Source organism: Hypanus sabinus, chromosome 10, assembly GCF_030144855.1.
Source record: "Hypanus sabinus isolate sHypSab1 chromosome 10, sHypSab1.hap1, whole genome shotgun sequence".
Taxonomy (NCBI): Eukaryota; Metazoa; Chordata; class Chondrichthyes; order Myliobatiformes; family Dasyatidae; genus Hypanus; species Hypanus sabinus.
In genome coordinates, this window is record NC_082715.1 from 160,170,711 (window position 1) to 160,187,336 (window position 16,626).

At 42.8% G+C, this 16,626-nt stretch overlaps 1 protein-coding gene across 2 annotated transcripts in view; it reads right to left on the reverse strand.

The window, feature by feature from the left end:
* Positions 1-16,626, reverse strand: part of si:dkey-91m11.5 (PH_BCR_vertebrate and RhoGAP_Bcr domain-containing protein) — a 406,087-nt gene that overhangs the window by 74,920 nt on the left and 314,541 nt on the right. For both annotated transcript variants that reach the window (XM_059983343.1, XM_059983342.1), the window contains 2 exons: positions 11,128-11,225; positions 125-256 (listed from right to left, as the gene is read on the reverse strand). In XM_059983343.1, coding sequence (XP_059839326.1) covers positions 125-256; positions 11,128-11,225 — 230 coding nt within the window. The remainder of the gene's footprint in view (positions 1-124; positions 257-11,127; positions 11,226-16,626) is intronic.

A 16,626-nucleotide genomic window follows, 5' to 3' on the forward strand; every position in this document is an offset into this window, starting at 1 on the left:
GGACAATTTGGCATGAACAAGAGAAAATCTGCAGTTGCTGGAAACCCAAGCAACACAAACAAATCAAGGGATATGGGGACAAGGCAGGAACCAGAGTTCTGTGGTCGAGATTACATTGACGTACCTGAATCTGTCCTTTCCCCATGATTTTATCCGTGATTTCAGCATCTTCTTTGGGGAGCTTGGTTTTGTTGTAGCATTTTTCGTAACTCAGAATTCTTAGAGTCTGAGAGCCTTCTAATTCAATCTCAAATTCCTGTTTTAAAAAAAAAAGAATTAAAAATGTGAAAGTAAACTGTAGAAATTTGAACCGTAGGGAATTTCCTCTTACTGATACGACAGCATAAAGGAGTGAGACAGATCAGCTAGTAGATTGATTTATGACAAACTTGCAGTCAACCTCAGTAAGATGAGGGAATTCATTGTGGACTTCAGGAAGGAGAAATCGAGGAAATACACACCAGTCCTCATGGAGGGGTCAGGGGTCTATACTAGGCCCAACATCTTGATATAATTATGCAGAAGGGACACCAGAGGTTACATTTCTCTAAGAGCTTGAGGAGATTTAGTATGTCACCAAAATCTCTGGCAAATTTCTGTATTATGGAGAGCATTCTAACTGGTATGGGCTGGGGCCACTGAACAGGATCAGAAAACATCATGGGCATAATGTCCCCAGCCTTGAGAACATACTCAAGAGGCAATGCCTCAAAAAGTTGGCATCAGTCATCGAAGACCCCCATTAACCAAGACAGGCCTCTTCCTATTACTAACGTCAGGGAGGAGGTACACAGAATGTTTCTGGCACGGCTTCTGCACTGCCATCAAATTTCTGAGTGGATACGGAACCAACCCATGAACAGGACCTCACTATATTTGTTCTCTTTTTGCAGAACTTATTTAATTTCATTTTTAATATATATGTTTCTTATTGCAATTTATTTTATGTATTCTACTGTACTGCTGCCGCAAAACAACAAATGTCACGATAGGTCAGTGAAATCAAACCCAATTCTGATTCTTCACACACCTCCATCATGGAATTACTAGCAAATACAATGCATAATGTGAACTCTGCCTCATCACGTCTCTTACACTTTAATTGTCTACTTGCAGTGTACTTTTTCTATAACTATAATGCTGTACTTTACACAAGAGATGCTGCAGATGCTGGGAATTCAAAGCATCACACACAAAACGCAGGAGGAACTCAGCAGGTCAGACAGCATCTATGGAAAAGAATCAACAGCCTAAATTTTGGGCAGAGAACCTTCATCAAGACTGGAATGGAAGGAGGAAGATGTCAGAATAAAGTGGTGGGGGAAGGGAACAAGCTAGTAACTTTGTAAGAATGGTAAGTGAAGCCAGGTGGGTGGGGGGGGGGGGGGAGGATGATAATGGGAAAATATAAAGGGCTGAAGAATCTGATAGGAGAGGAGAGTGGACCATGGGAGAAAAGAAAGGAGAAGGAGCACCCAGGGGAGGCAGGTGAGGGCAAAAGGTAAGAGGCAGGTGAGGGCAAAGTGGGGAATAGAAGAGGGAAAAGGGAAGGGAAAAATTATCTGAAGGAGAAATCGATGTTCAGGTTAGAGGGTACCTAATGGAGCCTGGGGTGTTACTCCTGCAACTGATCGGCGGTGGAGCCAAGTGATGATGGCGCTAAATGGCGACTCCTTTCTTTGCATCTTCGGAAATAGCTCTATTTCCATCATCAATTTTTTCCCTGTCAGGTTCTTTTGAAGACCCTGACCTGGAGTTAAACACTCACTACAGTTCTTTACAGGAATGGGACTTGCAAACTGGCCGTTGTTCGGAACGCCAAGGGCGCGGCCTAAGAGTTTGGTTCCCCTTTGGAGGCCTAGGATCTTGGAGCTCTGGAGACGGGTGGATCGAAGGTCAGTGTTAAGGAAGGAAATCTGTGTGTTGTCAGAGGAGTTGGAAGATCTACGGCTGTGTGCCCAGAGACTCAAGATCTTTGGGCGCAGAGCTAGAAAAAATTGACATAACAGACTTTTAACATCGTAAACGTGAGCTGTTTGTTATGTCTCCCCTTTCACTGTGAAGCGTAGACATTTCTTTCTCCTTGATCAGAGAGAGAGAGAGAGAGAGCCTGTGGTATGTTGAACAGTCTTTGTCTGTGTCTTTGCTGGTGCTTTGCTCACGCATGAGTGCTCCGTGGTGGGTGCTGATGCTTTTCTTTTTGCCGGTGGGGGGAAGGAGGGATCGCTGCTTGCTGCCACTTACGCACGGGAGGGAGAGGAACTGAGGGGACTTCGGGGTTCTAACATTTAACTGTCGTTCGTTCTTTAGGGCACTCCTCTGTTTTCGTGGATGGTTGCGAAGAAAAAGCATTCCGGGATGTATACTGTACACATTTCTATGACATTAAATGTACCTTTGAAACTTGAGACTGTCCTCATCATGACCGAAGAAGAGGCCATGGATTGTCAGGTCGAATTGGGAATGCAGATAGAAATTAAAATGGTTGGCCATTCTGCTTTGTTTCCCTTTTGTGCTAAATGTACCTCAGTATGGAATGATCTGTCCAGGTGACATGCAAACAAATATTTTCACTGTATCTTGGAACATGTGACAGTAATAAAACAATCACCCATATTACAGTTGCAACTTAACCAGAATTAAGTTACAGCAGTTGGGAGTAGTTTAAACTAATCTGGTATGAGGTGGGAACCAGTATGATAGAGCTGAAGATGAGCCAGCAGGTTTACAAGTAGATGATGGATGTAACATGAGTATAAGGAAAGACAAGCTAATGAATGGGTACAAATGCAGTCAGAGCAAAGAGTTAAATTGTACCACAGAGGCAAAACTCAAAAGGGCAAAGAATGGAGGACTGAAGGTTGTATTTAAATGTGCGTAGCATTCGAGATAAGGTGAACAAACTCGGTATGACGTTGTGGGCATGACTGAGTCGTGGCTGAAAGAAGGCCATAGTTGGGAGCTTAACATCAAAGGATATACTTTGTATTGAAAGGACAGGCAGGAAGGTGTAGGCGGTGGCGTGGCTCTGTTGGTAAGAGATGGAATTACAACTTCAAAAGGAGGTGACATCGGGTCAGAGAATGTTGAAACTTCATAGATAAGAAACTGCAAGAGTAAAATTAACATTATGGGAATCATTTATTGGCCTCCAAATAGTAGCCAAGATGTGGGGTTGAGATTGCAAAGGGAGCTGGAAAGGGCATGTAATAAGGGTAATGTCACAATTGTAAAGGGGAACTTCAATATGCTGGGGGATTGGGAAAATCAGGTTGGTGTCAGATCACAAGAGAGGGAATTTGTTGAATACCTATGAGATGGCTTTTTTAAAGCAGCTTGGAATTAAGCCTACTCAAAGAAAAGCGATCTTAGATTGGGTGTTGTGTAATAACCCAGATCTTATTAGGGAGCTTAATGTAAAGGAACCCGAAGGAGTCAATGATCATAATCTGATTGAATTCATACTGCAATTTGAGAGGGAGAAGCTGAAGTCACATGTATCAGTATCGTAATGGAATAAAGGGAATTCCAGAGGCACGGTGGATTGGAGGAGGATACTGGCAGGGATGACAGAAATGGCTGAAGTTTCTGGGAATAGTTCACAAGGCACAGGATGGAAATGCCCCACAGAAGAAGTTCTCAAATGGCAGGGGTAGGCAACCGTGGCTGACAAGGGAAGTTAAGGACAACATAAAAGGTAGCAAAAGTGAGCAGGAAATTGGTTGATTGGGAAGCTTTTAAAATCTAACAAAAGGCAACTAAAAAAGCTAAAAGAAGGGAAAAGGTGAAATATGAGGGCAAACGAGCCCTCATGAAGACAAAGCAGGATACCAAGCTTTTTCAGTTATATAAAGTGTAAAAGTGGGTGAGAGTTGATACTGGACCATTGGAAAATGATGCTGGTGAGGTAGTTAATGAGAGACAAAGAAATGGTAGATGAACTTAATGGGAACACTGTATCTGTCTTCACTGTGGAAGACACTAGCAGTGTGCCAGAGGTCTGTGAGTGTCAGGGAGCAGGAGTGAGTGTCGTTGCTATTACAAAGGAAAAAGTGCCAGGCAAACTCAAAGGTCTTACGGTGGATAAGTCACCCGGACCAGATGGACGACATCCCAGAGTCCTGAGAGAGGTTGCTGAAGAGATAATAGTTACGATCTTTCAAGAATCACTTGATTCTGGCGTGGTCCCAGAGGACTGGAAGATTGCAAATGTCACTCCACTCTTTAAGAAGGGAGGAAGGCAAAAGAAAGGAAATTATAGGCCAGTTACTCTAACCTCAGTGGCTGGGAAACATAGAAAACCTACAGCGCAACACAGGCCCTTCAGCCCACAAAGCTGTGCTAAACATGTTTTTACCTTAGAAATTATCTAAGGTTACCCATAGCCCTCTATTTTTAAGAGCTCCATGTACCTGTCCAGGAGCCTCTTAAAAGACCCTGTCGTATCCACCTCCACTACCGCCATTCTACACACTGACCACTCTCTGCGTAAAAAAAACTTATCCCTGACACCTCCTCTGTACCTACTGCCAAGCACCTTAAAACTGTGCCCTCTCATGCTAGCCATTTCAGCCCTGGGAAAAAGCCTCTGACTATCCACATGATCAATGCCTATTATTAAGGATAAGGTTTCAGGGTACTTGGGACACCTATGATAAAATAAGTCAAAGTCAGCATGGTTTCTGTCAAGGGAAATCTTGCCTGACAAGTTCTTCAAGGAAATAACAAGCAGGGTGGACAAAGGAGAGGTATTTGGATGTCATTTGCTTGGATTTTCAGAAGGCATATGATAAGGTGCCACACACGAATCTGCCTAACAAGATAAAATCCTATGGTGTTACAGGAAAGATACTGGCATTGACAGAGGAACGGCTGGCTGACAGGCAGGAGGCAGCGAGTGGGAATAAAAAGGGCTTTTTCTGGTTGGCTATCGGTTGCTCCTCAGGTGTCAGTATTGGGACCACTACTTTTCACATTGTTTGTCAGTGATTTGGATAATGGAATTGATGGCTTTGTGGAAAAGTTTGTGGATGATATGGAGATGGGTGTGGGGAGGTGGGGTAGGTGGTGCTGAGGAAGCAATGCCATTGCAGCAGGACTTAGACAAATCGGAAGAATGGGCAAAAAAAAGTGGCAGATGGAAAACAGTGTTGGGAAATGGATGATAATGCATTTTGGTAAAAGGAACAATCATGCAGACTATTATCTAAACGGGGAGAAAACAGCAATGTTGGCATTTATTTCAAGGGGAACTGAATATAAAAGCAAGGAGATACTGCTGAACCTTTTGTAAGACACTTGCCAGGCTGCACTTGGAGTATTGTCAACAGTTTTGAGTCCCAAATCTTAGAAAGGATGTGTTGTCATTGGAGAGAGGCCAGAGGAGGTTCATGATGATGATTCTGGGGATAAAGGAGTTAACATATGAGGAGTGTTTGGCAGCTATTGTCCTGTACTCACTGGAATTTAGAAGAATGCCGGGGAATCTCACTGAAACCTACCTAATGTTGAAAGGACTACATAGGGTGCCATGTGGAAAGGGTACCTCCGGCGGGGTATCCAGAACTAGAGGGCACAGCCTCAAAATTGAGGGGTGACCTTTTAGAACAAAGGTAAGGAGGAATTTTTCTAGCCAAAGAGTGGTGAATCGGTGAAATACCCTGCCACAGACTGCGGTGGAGGCCAAGACTTTGCATATAGTTAAGGTAGAACTTGACTGTTTCTTGATCAGTCAGAGCATCAAAGGATATGGCAATAAGGCATCTGTATGGGGTTTAGTGGGATCTGGGATCACCCATGATGGAATGGCGGAGCAGATTCGATGGGCTGAATGGCCTGATTCTACTCCTATGTCTTATGGTCTTAACTAAAGTTATTATTAAAGATGCCTTCTACACCAGCTTATTTATCTTAAAGAATGCGTTGATTTGCACATCAACATCTCTCTGTTACTCAGTAGTCCTGAGGACTCACAGTCTAGGTCCTAGCCTTACAAGCCCTCTCAGAATGCATCACACCACACTTCAGATTAAACTCCATCCGCTACTGCCCTGCCCACTGTGGGCCAAAGGACCTGTACTGCATTGTGATCCTCCTCCCTATCAACAGCACCATCAAATTCACCAATTAATCAGTAACAATTTATATATTAATTGTAAATTGTTAATAACAAACAGAAACGATCCAGCATTGATCCCTCTTATACACTATTGGTCACAGATTTCCAATCACAAAAGCAATTGTCCAACATTATAAGACCACAGGACAGAGAAGCAGAATCTACTCCTGTGTCTAACCAGTACATTATGGAGTGGATGGGAGACATTGTCCAAGATGGCATGCAACTTGGACAGCATCCTCTTTTCAGACAACACCGTCAGAGAGTCCAGTTCCACCCCCACAACATCACTGGCCTTACAAATGAGTTTGTTGATTCTGTTGGTGTCTGCTACCCTCAGCCTGCTGCCCCAGCACACAACCACAAACATGATAGCACTGGCCACCACAGACTGGTAGAACATCCTCAGCATCGTCCGGCAGATGTTAAAGGACCTCAGTCTCCTCAGGAAATAGAGACAGCTCTGTCCAGGTATCAGGGGGCATTCAGTGTGTGAGGTTACCATAACTAGATGGAAGTTTCTTGGGAAACTGAAGTTACCTGGACCAGATGTTGCACATGTCATCAGAGTTCTGAAAGATGTGGCTGAAGAGATTGTGGAGTCATTAGTCTCAAGAATCACTGCATTCTGGAGTGGCTCCGGAAGACTGAAAAATTGCAAATGTCTCTCCAAGAAGGGAGAAAGGAAGAGGAAAGGAAACTATAGACCGATTAGTCTGACCTCAGTGGTCAGAATCAGAATCGGGTTTATCATCACCAGCATGTGACGTGAAATTTGTTAACTTAGCAACAGCGGTCCAATGCAATACATAATTTAGCACAGAGAGAGAAAAAACATACTAAATAAACAAGTAAATAAATTACATATATTGAATAGATGATTAAAAATGTGAAAAAACAGAAACACTGTATATTAAAAAAAGTGAGATAGTGGTAAGATATTGGAGTTGATTGTCAAGGATGTGGTTTCAGGAAACTTGGAAGCACTGATAAAATAGGCCATAGTCAGCAAGGATTCCTCAAGAGAAATTCTTGCCTGGCAGATCTGTTGGAATTCTTTGAAAATATAAAAAAGCAGGATTGACTGAAGAGAATCACTTGATGCTGTGTACTTGGATTTTCAGTAGGCCTTTGTCAAGGGGTTACACATGAGGCTGCTTAACAGGCTACGAGCCGATGGTATTACATGAAAGATTCTAGCATGGATTAAAGCAGTGGCTGATTGACAGGAGGCAAAGAATGGAATGAAGGGAGCCTTTTCTGGCTGGCTGCCAATGACTAGTGTTGGGTCTGTATTGGGAATAAATCTTTTTACATTATATGTCAATGTTTTGGATGGTGGAATTGTGTTGGCTTTGTTGCAAATTTGCAGACAATATTAAGCTAGGTGGAGGCACAGGTACTTTTGAGGAAGTAGAGAGGCCACAGAAGGACTCAGATAAGGAGAAGGGGCAAAGAAATGGCAGATGGAGTTAATTGCTGGGAAACGTATGTTCATGCACTTTGTGGGCAGAAGAAATGAAGGGGTTGACTATTTTCTAAATTGCGAAGAAATACAAAAAACTGAGGTGCATAGGGACTTGGGAGCCCTTGTGAAGGGTTGAGTCTCTGATGAGAAGGCCTCAGAATTGAGCGGCATCCTTTTAGAACAGAGATGAGGAAATATATCAATAGCCAGAGAGTGGTGAATCTCTGGAATTTTTTGCCTTTATGTATATTGAAGGCAGAGGTTGATAGATTCTTGATTAGTCAGGGCATGAAGGGATATGGGGAGAAAGTAAGAGATTGGGGCTGAGAGGATTAAATGATGGAGCAGACATGATGGGCCAAATGGTCTAATTCTGCTCCTATATCTAATGGTCTTATGATACATATATAAATAATCTGGATAAAAAAGCAGGTGGTCTGCTTTAGTTAAGTTTGTTGACAATGCGCAAATGGATGGAGATGTGGACAGTGAGAAACACTGTTGAAAGTTGCAACTGTATATAAACCAGTTGGAAACATGAGGTAAAAACTGATAAAGAGTTTAAAGTGTCCAACATTTAAAAGACACATGGACAGTACATGGATTGGAAAGGTTTTGAGGGATATGGACTAAACACAGGCTTAGAGGGAACCTTTGTTGGCATGGACCAGTTGGGCAAAAGGCCTGCTGCAGTGCTATGTGACTCCATGATTCTAAGTGTGAGGTGTTGCACTTTGGGAGGCCAAAGGTAAGATGAACGTATCGGCAAAATCTTCAGGAGCATTAAAGTATACGGGGAGTTTAGAATATGAACAGTACAGCACAGGAACAAGCCCTCTGGCCAACAGAGTTGTGCCAAACTAATTAAACTGGCAATTAAATCCCTTCTATCTTCAAAAGCTTATATCTTCCCTTTCTATTAGATGAGTGCCCATCTAACAGCCTTTTAAACACCTCTATTGTATTTACATTCACAAGGCCGCCTTTGGAGTATTGAATTCAATTCTCATCAACCATTATAGCATAGGAGAGGGTGCACAGGACATTTTCCACCATGCTGCCCGGAACGAACTTCAATTCGCCTACTGTCACAGCAGGTCAACAGCAGATGCTATTCCATTGGCTTTTCCCTCAGCTCTGGAACAACGAAGGTGCATACATCAAGATGCTCAGCATTTAACACCATTATCCAATAACTAAGCTCCAAGATCTAGGCCTTGTTACCTCCTCGTGCAACTGGATCCCCTATTTTCTCACTTGCAGACACATGTCAGTACATGTCCCCCACAATCACCATCGACACAGATTTACCATAAGGCTGTATGCTTAGCCTTTGCTCTACTCGCCTTATAATTATGACTATGTAGCTGAGTACAGTTCCAATGCCCATGTTTATAAGTTTGCTGTTGTTGGCTGAATTGAACACGGTGGCAAATCGACAGATATGAGGGAGATTGAAAAATCTAGTTGAATGGTGCCACAACAACAAACTTTCACTCAATGACAGCAAAACTAAAGAGCTGATTATTGAATACAATAGGAAAAAAATCGGAGGTCCAGGAGTCAGTCGTTTTGGGGGGGGGGGGGTTAGAAGTGGAGAGGGTCAGTAACTTTAAACTCACTGGTATTATATTAGAAGATCTATCCTGAGACCAGCATGTAAGCCATCACAAAGAAGCTCTACTTTCTTAGAAGTTTGCACAGTCAGCATATCATAAAAATCAGACAAACTTTTATAGATGCACAGTGTAGAGTATATTGACTGGTTAAATCATAGCCTGGATTGGAAACACTGATGCCCAAGAATATAAAAGCCTACAAAATCTGGTGGGCACAGCCCAGCCCATCACAGGCAAAGTCCTCCCTATCACTGAACACATCGATAAGGAAATTCTTCATCTCTCTTCTTGCTGCTGCCATCAGGAAGGAGGAGGGCCTTAAGTCCCACACCCCAGGTTCAGGCTATCCTTCCAACTGTCAGGCTCCTGAACCCGAGTGGATAACTTCACTCACCTGAACTCTGAAATGATTCCACAAACCACAAACTCACTTTCAAGTACTCTACAACTCATGTTCTCAGTATTATCTACTTATTTGTACAATTTGTCTTCATTTGCACATTGGTAGCTTATTAGTTATTTTTTGTGTGTTCTATTGTTCTACTGTGAATGCCTACAAAAAATGAATCTCAAGGTAGTATATGGTGACCTATACGTACTTTGAGGGCATGTGCTATAAGGAGTAGTTGGCGGTGGGGGGCAGGCAAGTTCAAAGGAGATGGTCAAACGAGTTTTTACACAGAGTGGTGGGTGGCTAGGATGTGATACCAGGAGTGATAGTAGAGGTAGGTACAATAGAGGCATTTAAGAAACTCTGAGATAGACAGATGAATGTGCAGAGGATTAAGATATGGATTTTGTGTAGACAGGAAGGATTATTTTAGTTACGTATTTAATTACGTAATGAAATCATGAAAAGGCAACGTAACTTCATTGGGCATGTGACTAGGAAAGTGGAGTTAGAATGCACGGTAATTATGGGAAAGATCGAAGGGAAGAAAGCAAGAGGAAGGCAAAGACAAATGATGATGGAGACAGCAGCCAGAGAACTGGAAATGAATTCCAATGAATTGATCCACTTGACTCGAAACAGGAGTGTGTGGGCCATGGCAGTCAAAGCTCAAACTGGGCATGGCACCTGTTGATGATTTAATTAGCAGTACAATTAGCTCAGCACCAACATTCTGGTGCTGTGCTCTTCTATATTTAAATGCTCCCAAGTTATTGAGATTTACACAAGATGTTCACCTCCCCTTTCACCGAATTATCAAACTATAAAGTCTGTTTCCTCTGTGAATACTACACTGATCTTCTCCTATAGATGCTGCCTGGCCTGCTGTGTTCCACCAGCATTTTGTGTGTGTCGTCTGAATTTCCAGCATCTGCAGATTTCCTCGTGTTTGCACGATACTCCAAGTGTAATCTAACCAGTGTTTTATAGAGCTGCAATATTACCTTTTTTGGGTCTTGCTACACTTACTGCCCCATTCACAGATATCCCTTGTCTCAAGCAGGCCCCAACGTTTTCCCTGGTTATTCTTTTATCCTTACAATTTACCTGATTTCTCATGCCTGCCCTTCGCCTTCATAAATTTTCTTTTTAAGTGCATTCCCACACTCCCGTCATTGGTTGATACAATTGTTACAGGCTAATTTTTTTTTAACCTTTATCTAAATATCAACATTCCTAGATATCCAGGATTCATTATACCCTTACATGAACATGTTAGTTTTAAATTCTTGTTATTTTTCTTCTGAATGCAGACCACTGTGCAGATGTAGACTTACCTGCCAGTAGATATTCCCAATCTATCTTTGAAAGGTTCTCTCTTTTGTTAATGAAATTTGCCTCCTTCCTCTGATCCCCCCCTCCCAAGTCCTTGTTTGCAAAGTGGAACAAAATTGCACACATTTGGCTACAATCTCGATGGAGTAATCAACTCCAGTCAGACATTATGAATAAAACTTCAGTAAAGACTCACCTCATTCCAGTTTGGTTCCAATGTGTCTCTGTAGACTCTCGTCTTCGCTTTGTTAACAAAGTAACCAAATGAATCTACTTCTAAAGTGCAATATAAATCTGTTCAAAAACAAGGAAACACAAATTCAGAAATATCTTCAGGATATGTATGAACTGATTGTAATGCTGCATTGTACATTGAACTGCAAAATGTAGTGTAAACATACCGAGAGAAAAGTCAGACAAGCAGACTTGGTGTCATTACACCCAGGATAGTGAACACTTGAGAGCTACAATGGAGACTAAATGATGCAGAATTCTCCACCTGACTCTGCATGAATCACAGACACAATGGATATCCATCGATTGTTCCAGGAGGACAGGAGGTTCTGCAGATGAGAACAAGATTCTCGGATAGCACATTGCCCCTTGGGTGCCAGGGTCTGGGTTATCTTGGATCGAGTCCTCAATATTTGTAAGTGAGAGGGCGAACAGTCAGAAGTCGTGGTCCATGTAGGTGCCAATGACATGAGTCGGACGAGTGACCAGCTTCTGAATCGGGAGTCAGGGATTTGGTGCTAAGTTAAAGGGCAGGACATCCGGGGTTGTGATCTCGGGTTTGCTACCTGCGCCACATGCTAGTGAGGCTAGACCTAGGAAGATTATACTGTTTGATATAGGGCTAAGGGGTTGGTGTAGGAAAAAGGGCATAAGATTTTTGGATCATTGAACTCATTACAGGGAAGGTGGGACCTGTATAGATGGGACAGTTGGCACTGAACTGGAGATATTAATATCCTAGGAGGAAGATATGTTAATGCTGCACGGTGGGATGGGAACCAGAGTGCCAGAACCATTAGTGGAGAGGTTGTGGAGGAAGGTGCTGGTAAGACCTCAAAGTCAGGAATCAAAAGGTGTGACCAGTGTCCTGAGCTGTGTATGTTTTAATGCAAAGAATTGAAAATACACGTGGACTAAGATGTTAACTCTCCTGTGCTATCACCAGTGGGATCATCAGTTGATCTGCCACCTGTCTTCAGGAGTTTTGGCCCACTTATGATCAGGACTTCTTTGAGGTGGTGGGTCAGCAGTGCTAAAGCACCACCTCCCAATGGTGAGCTTAAAAACTATCAGAGTTGTTGGTCGCTTCCATCCAACAGATAGTCTACTCTTCAGGTGTCTATGCAACTATTGAAGGGTTTACAAAAGATGGATACACTGTCCGACTATCTGCCCCTCTGGACGTACTTGGTCCACGCCCATGATGATCCTGTCTCTGCTGCCCCAGCTCCAGCCCTGCTGGTTGACTTGACCTCTCTTCCAGTGAAGCCAAGGTCACGCAGCCACTTCTGGAAAGTGAACGCAATAAAGCCACGGCACCCTACTTTGAATGGATAGCATGAGACCTTCCACCCTCTGTCTCTGCACTCTGATCTTAATTCTGCTTACTTGGTTAACTTGCGCTCATGGGCTTCATCGATGTTGTCTTCCCAGGGGACTGTGAGTTCACCAATAACCACTTCCCTACTGGTGTCAGACCAGATGATTATATCTGGAAGCAATTTGCTCTGGGAAACTGCCTTTCCCATCCAGGTCAGCCTTGACACACCAGTCATTGGCTGAAGAAAGTATGTGTGATCGTGGGCTTGCGCTGTACACCCTTGACTTGGAGCCTTCTTTCACAAATGATATGTGTTCTTCTGTGCAGCATGGGGCATGAGATAAGTTGTGCTGTAGTACTCTCTGCTCAACCGCTTCTGTTACAACTTTGAGAACGTTGTTATGTCTCCAAGTGTACATGCTGCTGGAAAGATTGACTCAGCATGTACTCAGAATATGTTGAAGTGTTCTCTTCTCACCTCAAGCAGCACACCTGTCTGTCTTATCTTCATACCAGGTGCTGAGGTTGGCAGGTGTTGGGAGTAGGTCGTACGCTGCTCTGTATAGAAGAGAAATGCGTAGCGGTTCCATCTGCCACAGGACATTCCAAGATAGAAGTCGTTGTTCAACGCTTTCCCACCAGGTCCAAGCCCCTTGTTTGGTCAGGCCAGCTGCTTTAGCTAACCTCTTCTACCTCTCAAATTTCTTGCGTTACAAGCTCACGGCGCTCCTTACCTGTAGAAGATGACCACCACTTGTGGGTTGTCCATCCAGGTCCCTGGTGGCCTAACTGGGTAGCCCCAACCGTCTCCTTGTGCTTCAATCTAGACTCTGCCTCATCGACTGCTACCTGGGCTGACCACTTCCTGCCTGATCTCACATCCAGTTGGGTGTTCTTGATGACAGGGCCTTTTGAGACTCGAAGCATCAAGAATGATCCTACCTTGGCTACCTTGACCTCTTCAACAAGGGATTGCACTGGGATGGTAAGCTTTGTCTGGCTACTGTGGATTGCAATATTAGTGAGGCTGCTCGGTACTCCAAGCCACTTCTTCACATACTTGTTGATCTTCCGTTCCATTGCCTCAGCATGGGTCATTGCCACTTTATAGATAGTTAGTGGCCACATTATCCGTGGCATCAGTCCGGACTGCAAGCACCACAACTTCAACTTGCCAGGCAAGCCACACTTGTCGACAGACATCAGACCTCTGCTGATCTGTTCTCCTGTCTCTTGAACCCTCTTGGAGTCCCTCAGCTCCTCTGTGTACCATCGCCCGAGGCTCTTAACTGGTTGGTCCTGGATCGATGGAATCTCCTCTCCACAAAGGGTGAAATTGAAGTCAACCAACTTTCCTCTCCAAAGAACAAGGCTCCTTGACTTCTTGGTCTTGAACTTCATTCTTCCCCAATCCATTAGCTACTCGAGTCTAGATAGTATACTTTCCACTGCCTCTGTGCTGGGACGCAAAAGGATGAGATCATCCATGAACGCTCGTATTGGTGGCAACTCCCCTCCGCCATCAAGTGCAACAGCTGGTCCCACTGATTCTGCAGCCCTCAAAATGACCTCCATGGACATCCCATTGGAATTCCAACATCCAAGCTCTGCCACCTAGTTGTAAACTGCTGAGTGGAAAACCTCATCTGGAAATTGTTGTAGTACTGCATAACAAAGTTCCTCACCTTAGAAGGAATCCACAGGAATTCCATCACAAACTCAATCAGGACATGGGGAACGGAACCATACACATTTGCAAGATCAAGCCAAACTACAGCCAGATTTCTGCTCAACCTTTTCAACTCCTGGATGGTATGCCATATCATACTAGTATGTTCAAGGCATCCCAAGAAGCCTGGTATTCCTGCCTTCTGCACAGATGTATTTACCAATCCATACTCTATCACAAATGAAGATATTCTTTCTGCTAGAATGCCAAACATAATCTTCCCCTCTACATTCAGGAGTGAAATTGGTTGCAACTGTTTCAATGTAGTAGAATTCTCTTCCTTCAGGATGTATACTCCTTCAGCCTCACTCCATGACAAAGGAACAACACCTTGTTTCCACAAGTATTTCCTCAGCTCTTCACACTTCTTGAACACCTTATACGGCACTCCATTAGGTCCTGGCACTGAACCTGACCTTGCCTTTCTGATGAACGGCTCGACTTCTGCCATGTATCATAGAAAAGATGGATGATAGTACTGAAGATGAGGGATTTGGTATACAAATAGAGGCAAATCGGTGTAGACTTGAGGGGCCGAATGGTCTACTTCTGCACCTATTGTCTATTGTCAATAGAAGCAAACAGCTCCATGAAGAACCCCATGCACCCCTCATACCAACTCTTCTCCCTCCTGCTGTCTTGGAAAGGGCACCGATGCATTCGGGCTCTCATGACCAGACTATGTAACAGTTTCTTCCCTCAAGCTATCAGACTCCTCAATACCCAGAGTCTGGACTTACTGGCAATTTACTGCCCTCTGCTGTGCCTATTGTCTTGTTTATTATTTATTGTACTGCCTGCACTGTTTTGTGCACTTTATGCAGTCCTGGGAAGGTCTGTAGTCTAGTGTAGTTGTTTTTTTTTTCTCTGCGTCATTTTTTCACGTAGCTCAGTCTAGTTTTTGTACTGTATCATGTAACACCATGATCCTGAAAAACATTGTCTCATTTTTACTATGTACTGTACATAGTAGTTATGGTCGAAATGACAATAAAAGTGACTTGACTTGATATGTAGTCAGGAGAGTTTATTGATAGGGCAAAATTACAGTCAGCAGGGTAAATTGCATCCTAAAAGCTGGACAAAATGGAAAAGGGTGAATACAGACCTGAAGGTGTTGTATCTGAATGCACACAGTATACGGAATAAGGGAGATGAACTGGCAGCACAGTTACAGATTCACGTGTATGATGTTGAAGGCATCACTGAATCATGGCTGAAAGAAGATTACAGCTGGGAGTTTAATGTCCAAGGATACACATTGTATTGAAAGGACAGGAAGGAAGGAAGACAGAGGGGTTGGAATTGCCCTGTTGGTAAAAAATGAAATCAACTCATTAGAAAGAGGTGCCTTCGACATTTTCATATGAATTAATTTGGCCTTTTCCAGACCTTCTTTCTGCTTATTCATGTTCAGGTATGGAGTTCTGGAGTTTTTTGACACTATCATATACTTGTAAACTATTATTATTGCCCATATTAGTTTAGTTTAGTGTCTTTTTTTCTCAATATATATTTTTTTCACATATTTTCAAATTTTTTCTTCTTTTAACGGTTATTTTTGTTTTTTTCATATATAATCATATGGACTTGATTGATTAAGGTATTTTCTTTTGTTGATGTTTAATAGGATATTGTTATCTTATTATTAATGCGACTTCAAGTCTATTGTATTCATAATTTACTCATTATTATGTTATGTTTTTTTTAATATATGTATATATGAAACTCAATAAAAAGATTGAAAAAGAAAAGAAAGAAAGAGGTGCCATAGGTTCAGAAGGTGTTGAATCATTGTGGATAGAGTTAAGGAACTGCAAGGGTAAAAAGGCCCTGATGGGAGTAGTATACAGACCCCCAAACAGCAGTAAGGATGTGATCCACAAATCACAACAGGACAGAGAAAATGCATGTCAAAAGGGCATTGTTACAATAGCTATGGAGGACTTCAATATACAATAAGATTGGAAAAATACACGGTATTTTTGGTAGGACATACATGGTAGGGCATTGAGGAATGCAGTAGAACAGAGTGATCTAGGAATAATGGTGCAAAGTTCCCTGAAGGTGGAATCACATGTGGACAGGGTGGTGAAGAAAGCTTTTGGTATGCTGGCCTTTATAAATCAGAGCATTGAGGATAGGAGTTAGAATGTAATGTTAAAATTATACAAGGCATTGGTGAGGCCAAATTTGGAGTATTGCGTACAGTTCTGGTCACCGAATTATAGGAAAGATGTCAACAAAATAGAGAGAGTACAGAGGAGATTTACTAGAATGTTACCTGGGTTTCAGCACCTAGTTACAGAGAAAGGTTGAACAAGTTAGGTCTTTATTCTTTGGAGCGTAGAAGGTTGAGGGGGGACTTGATAGAGGTATTTAAAATTATGAGGGGGATAGATAGAGTTGAC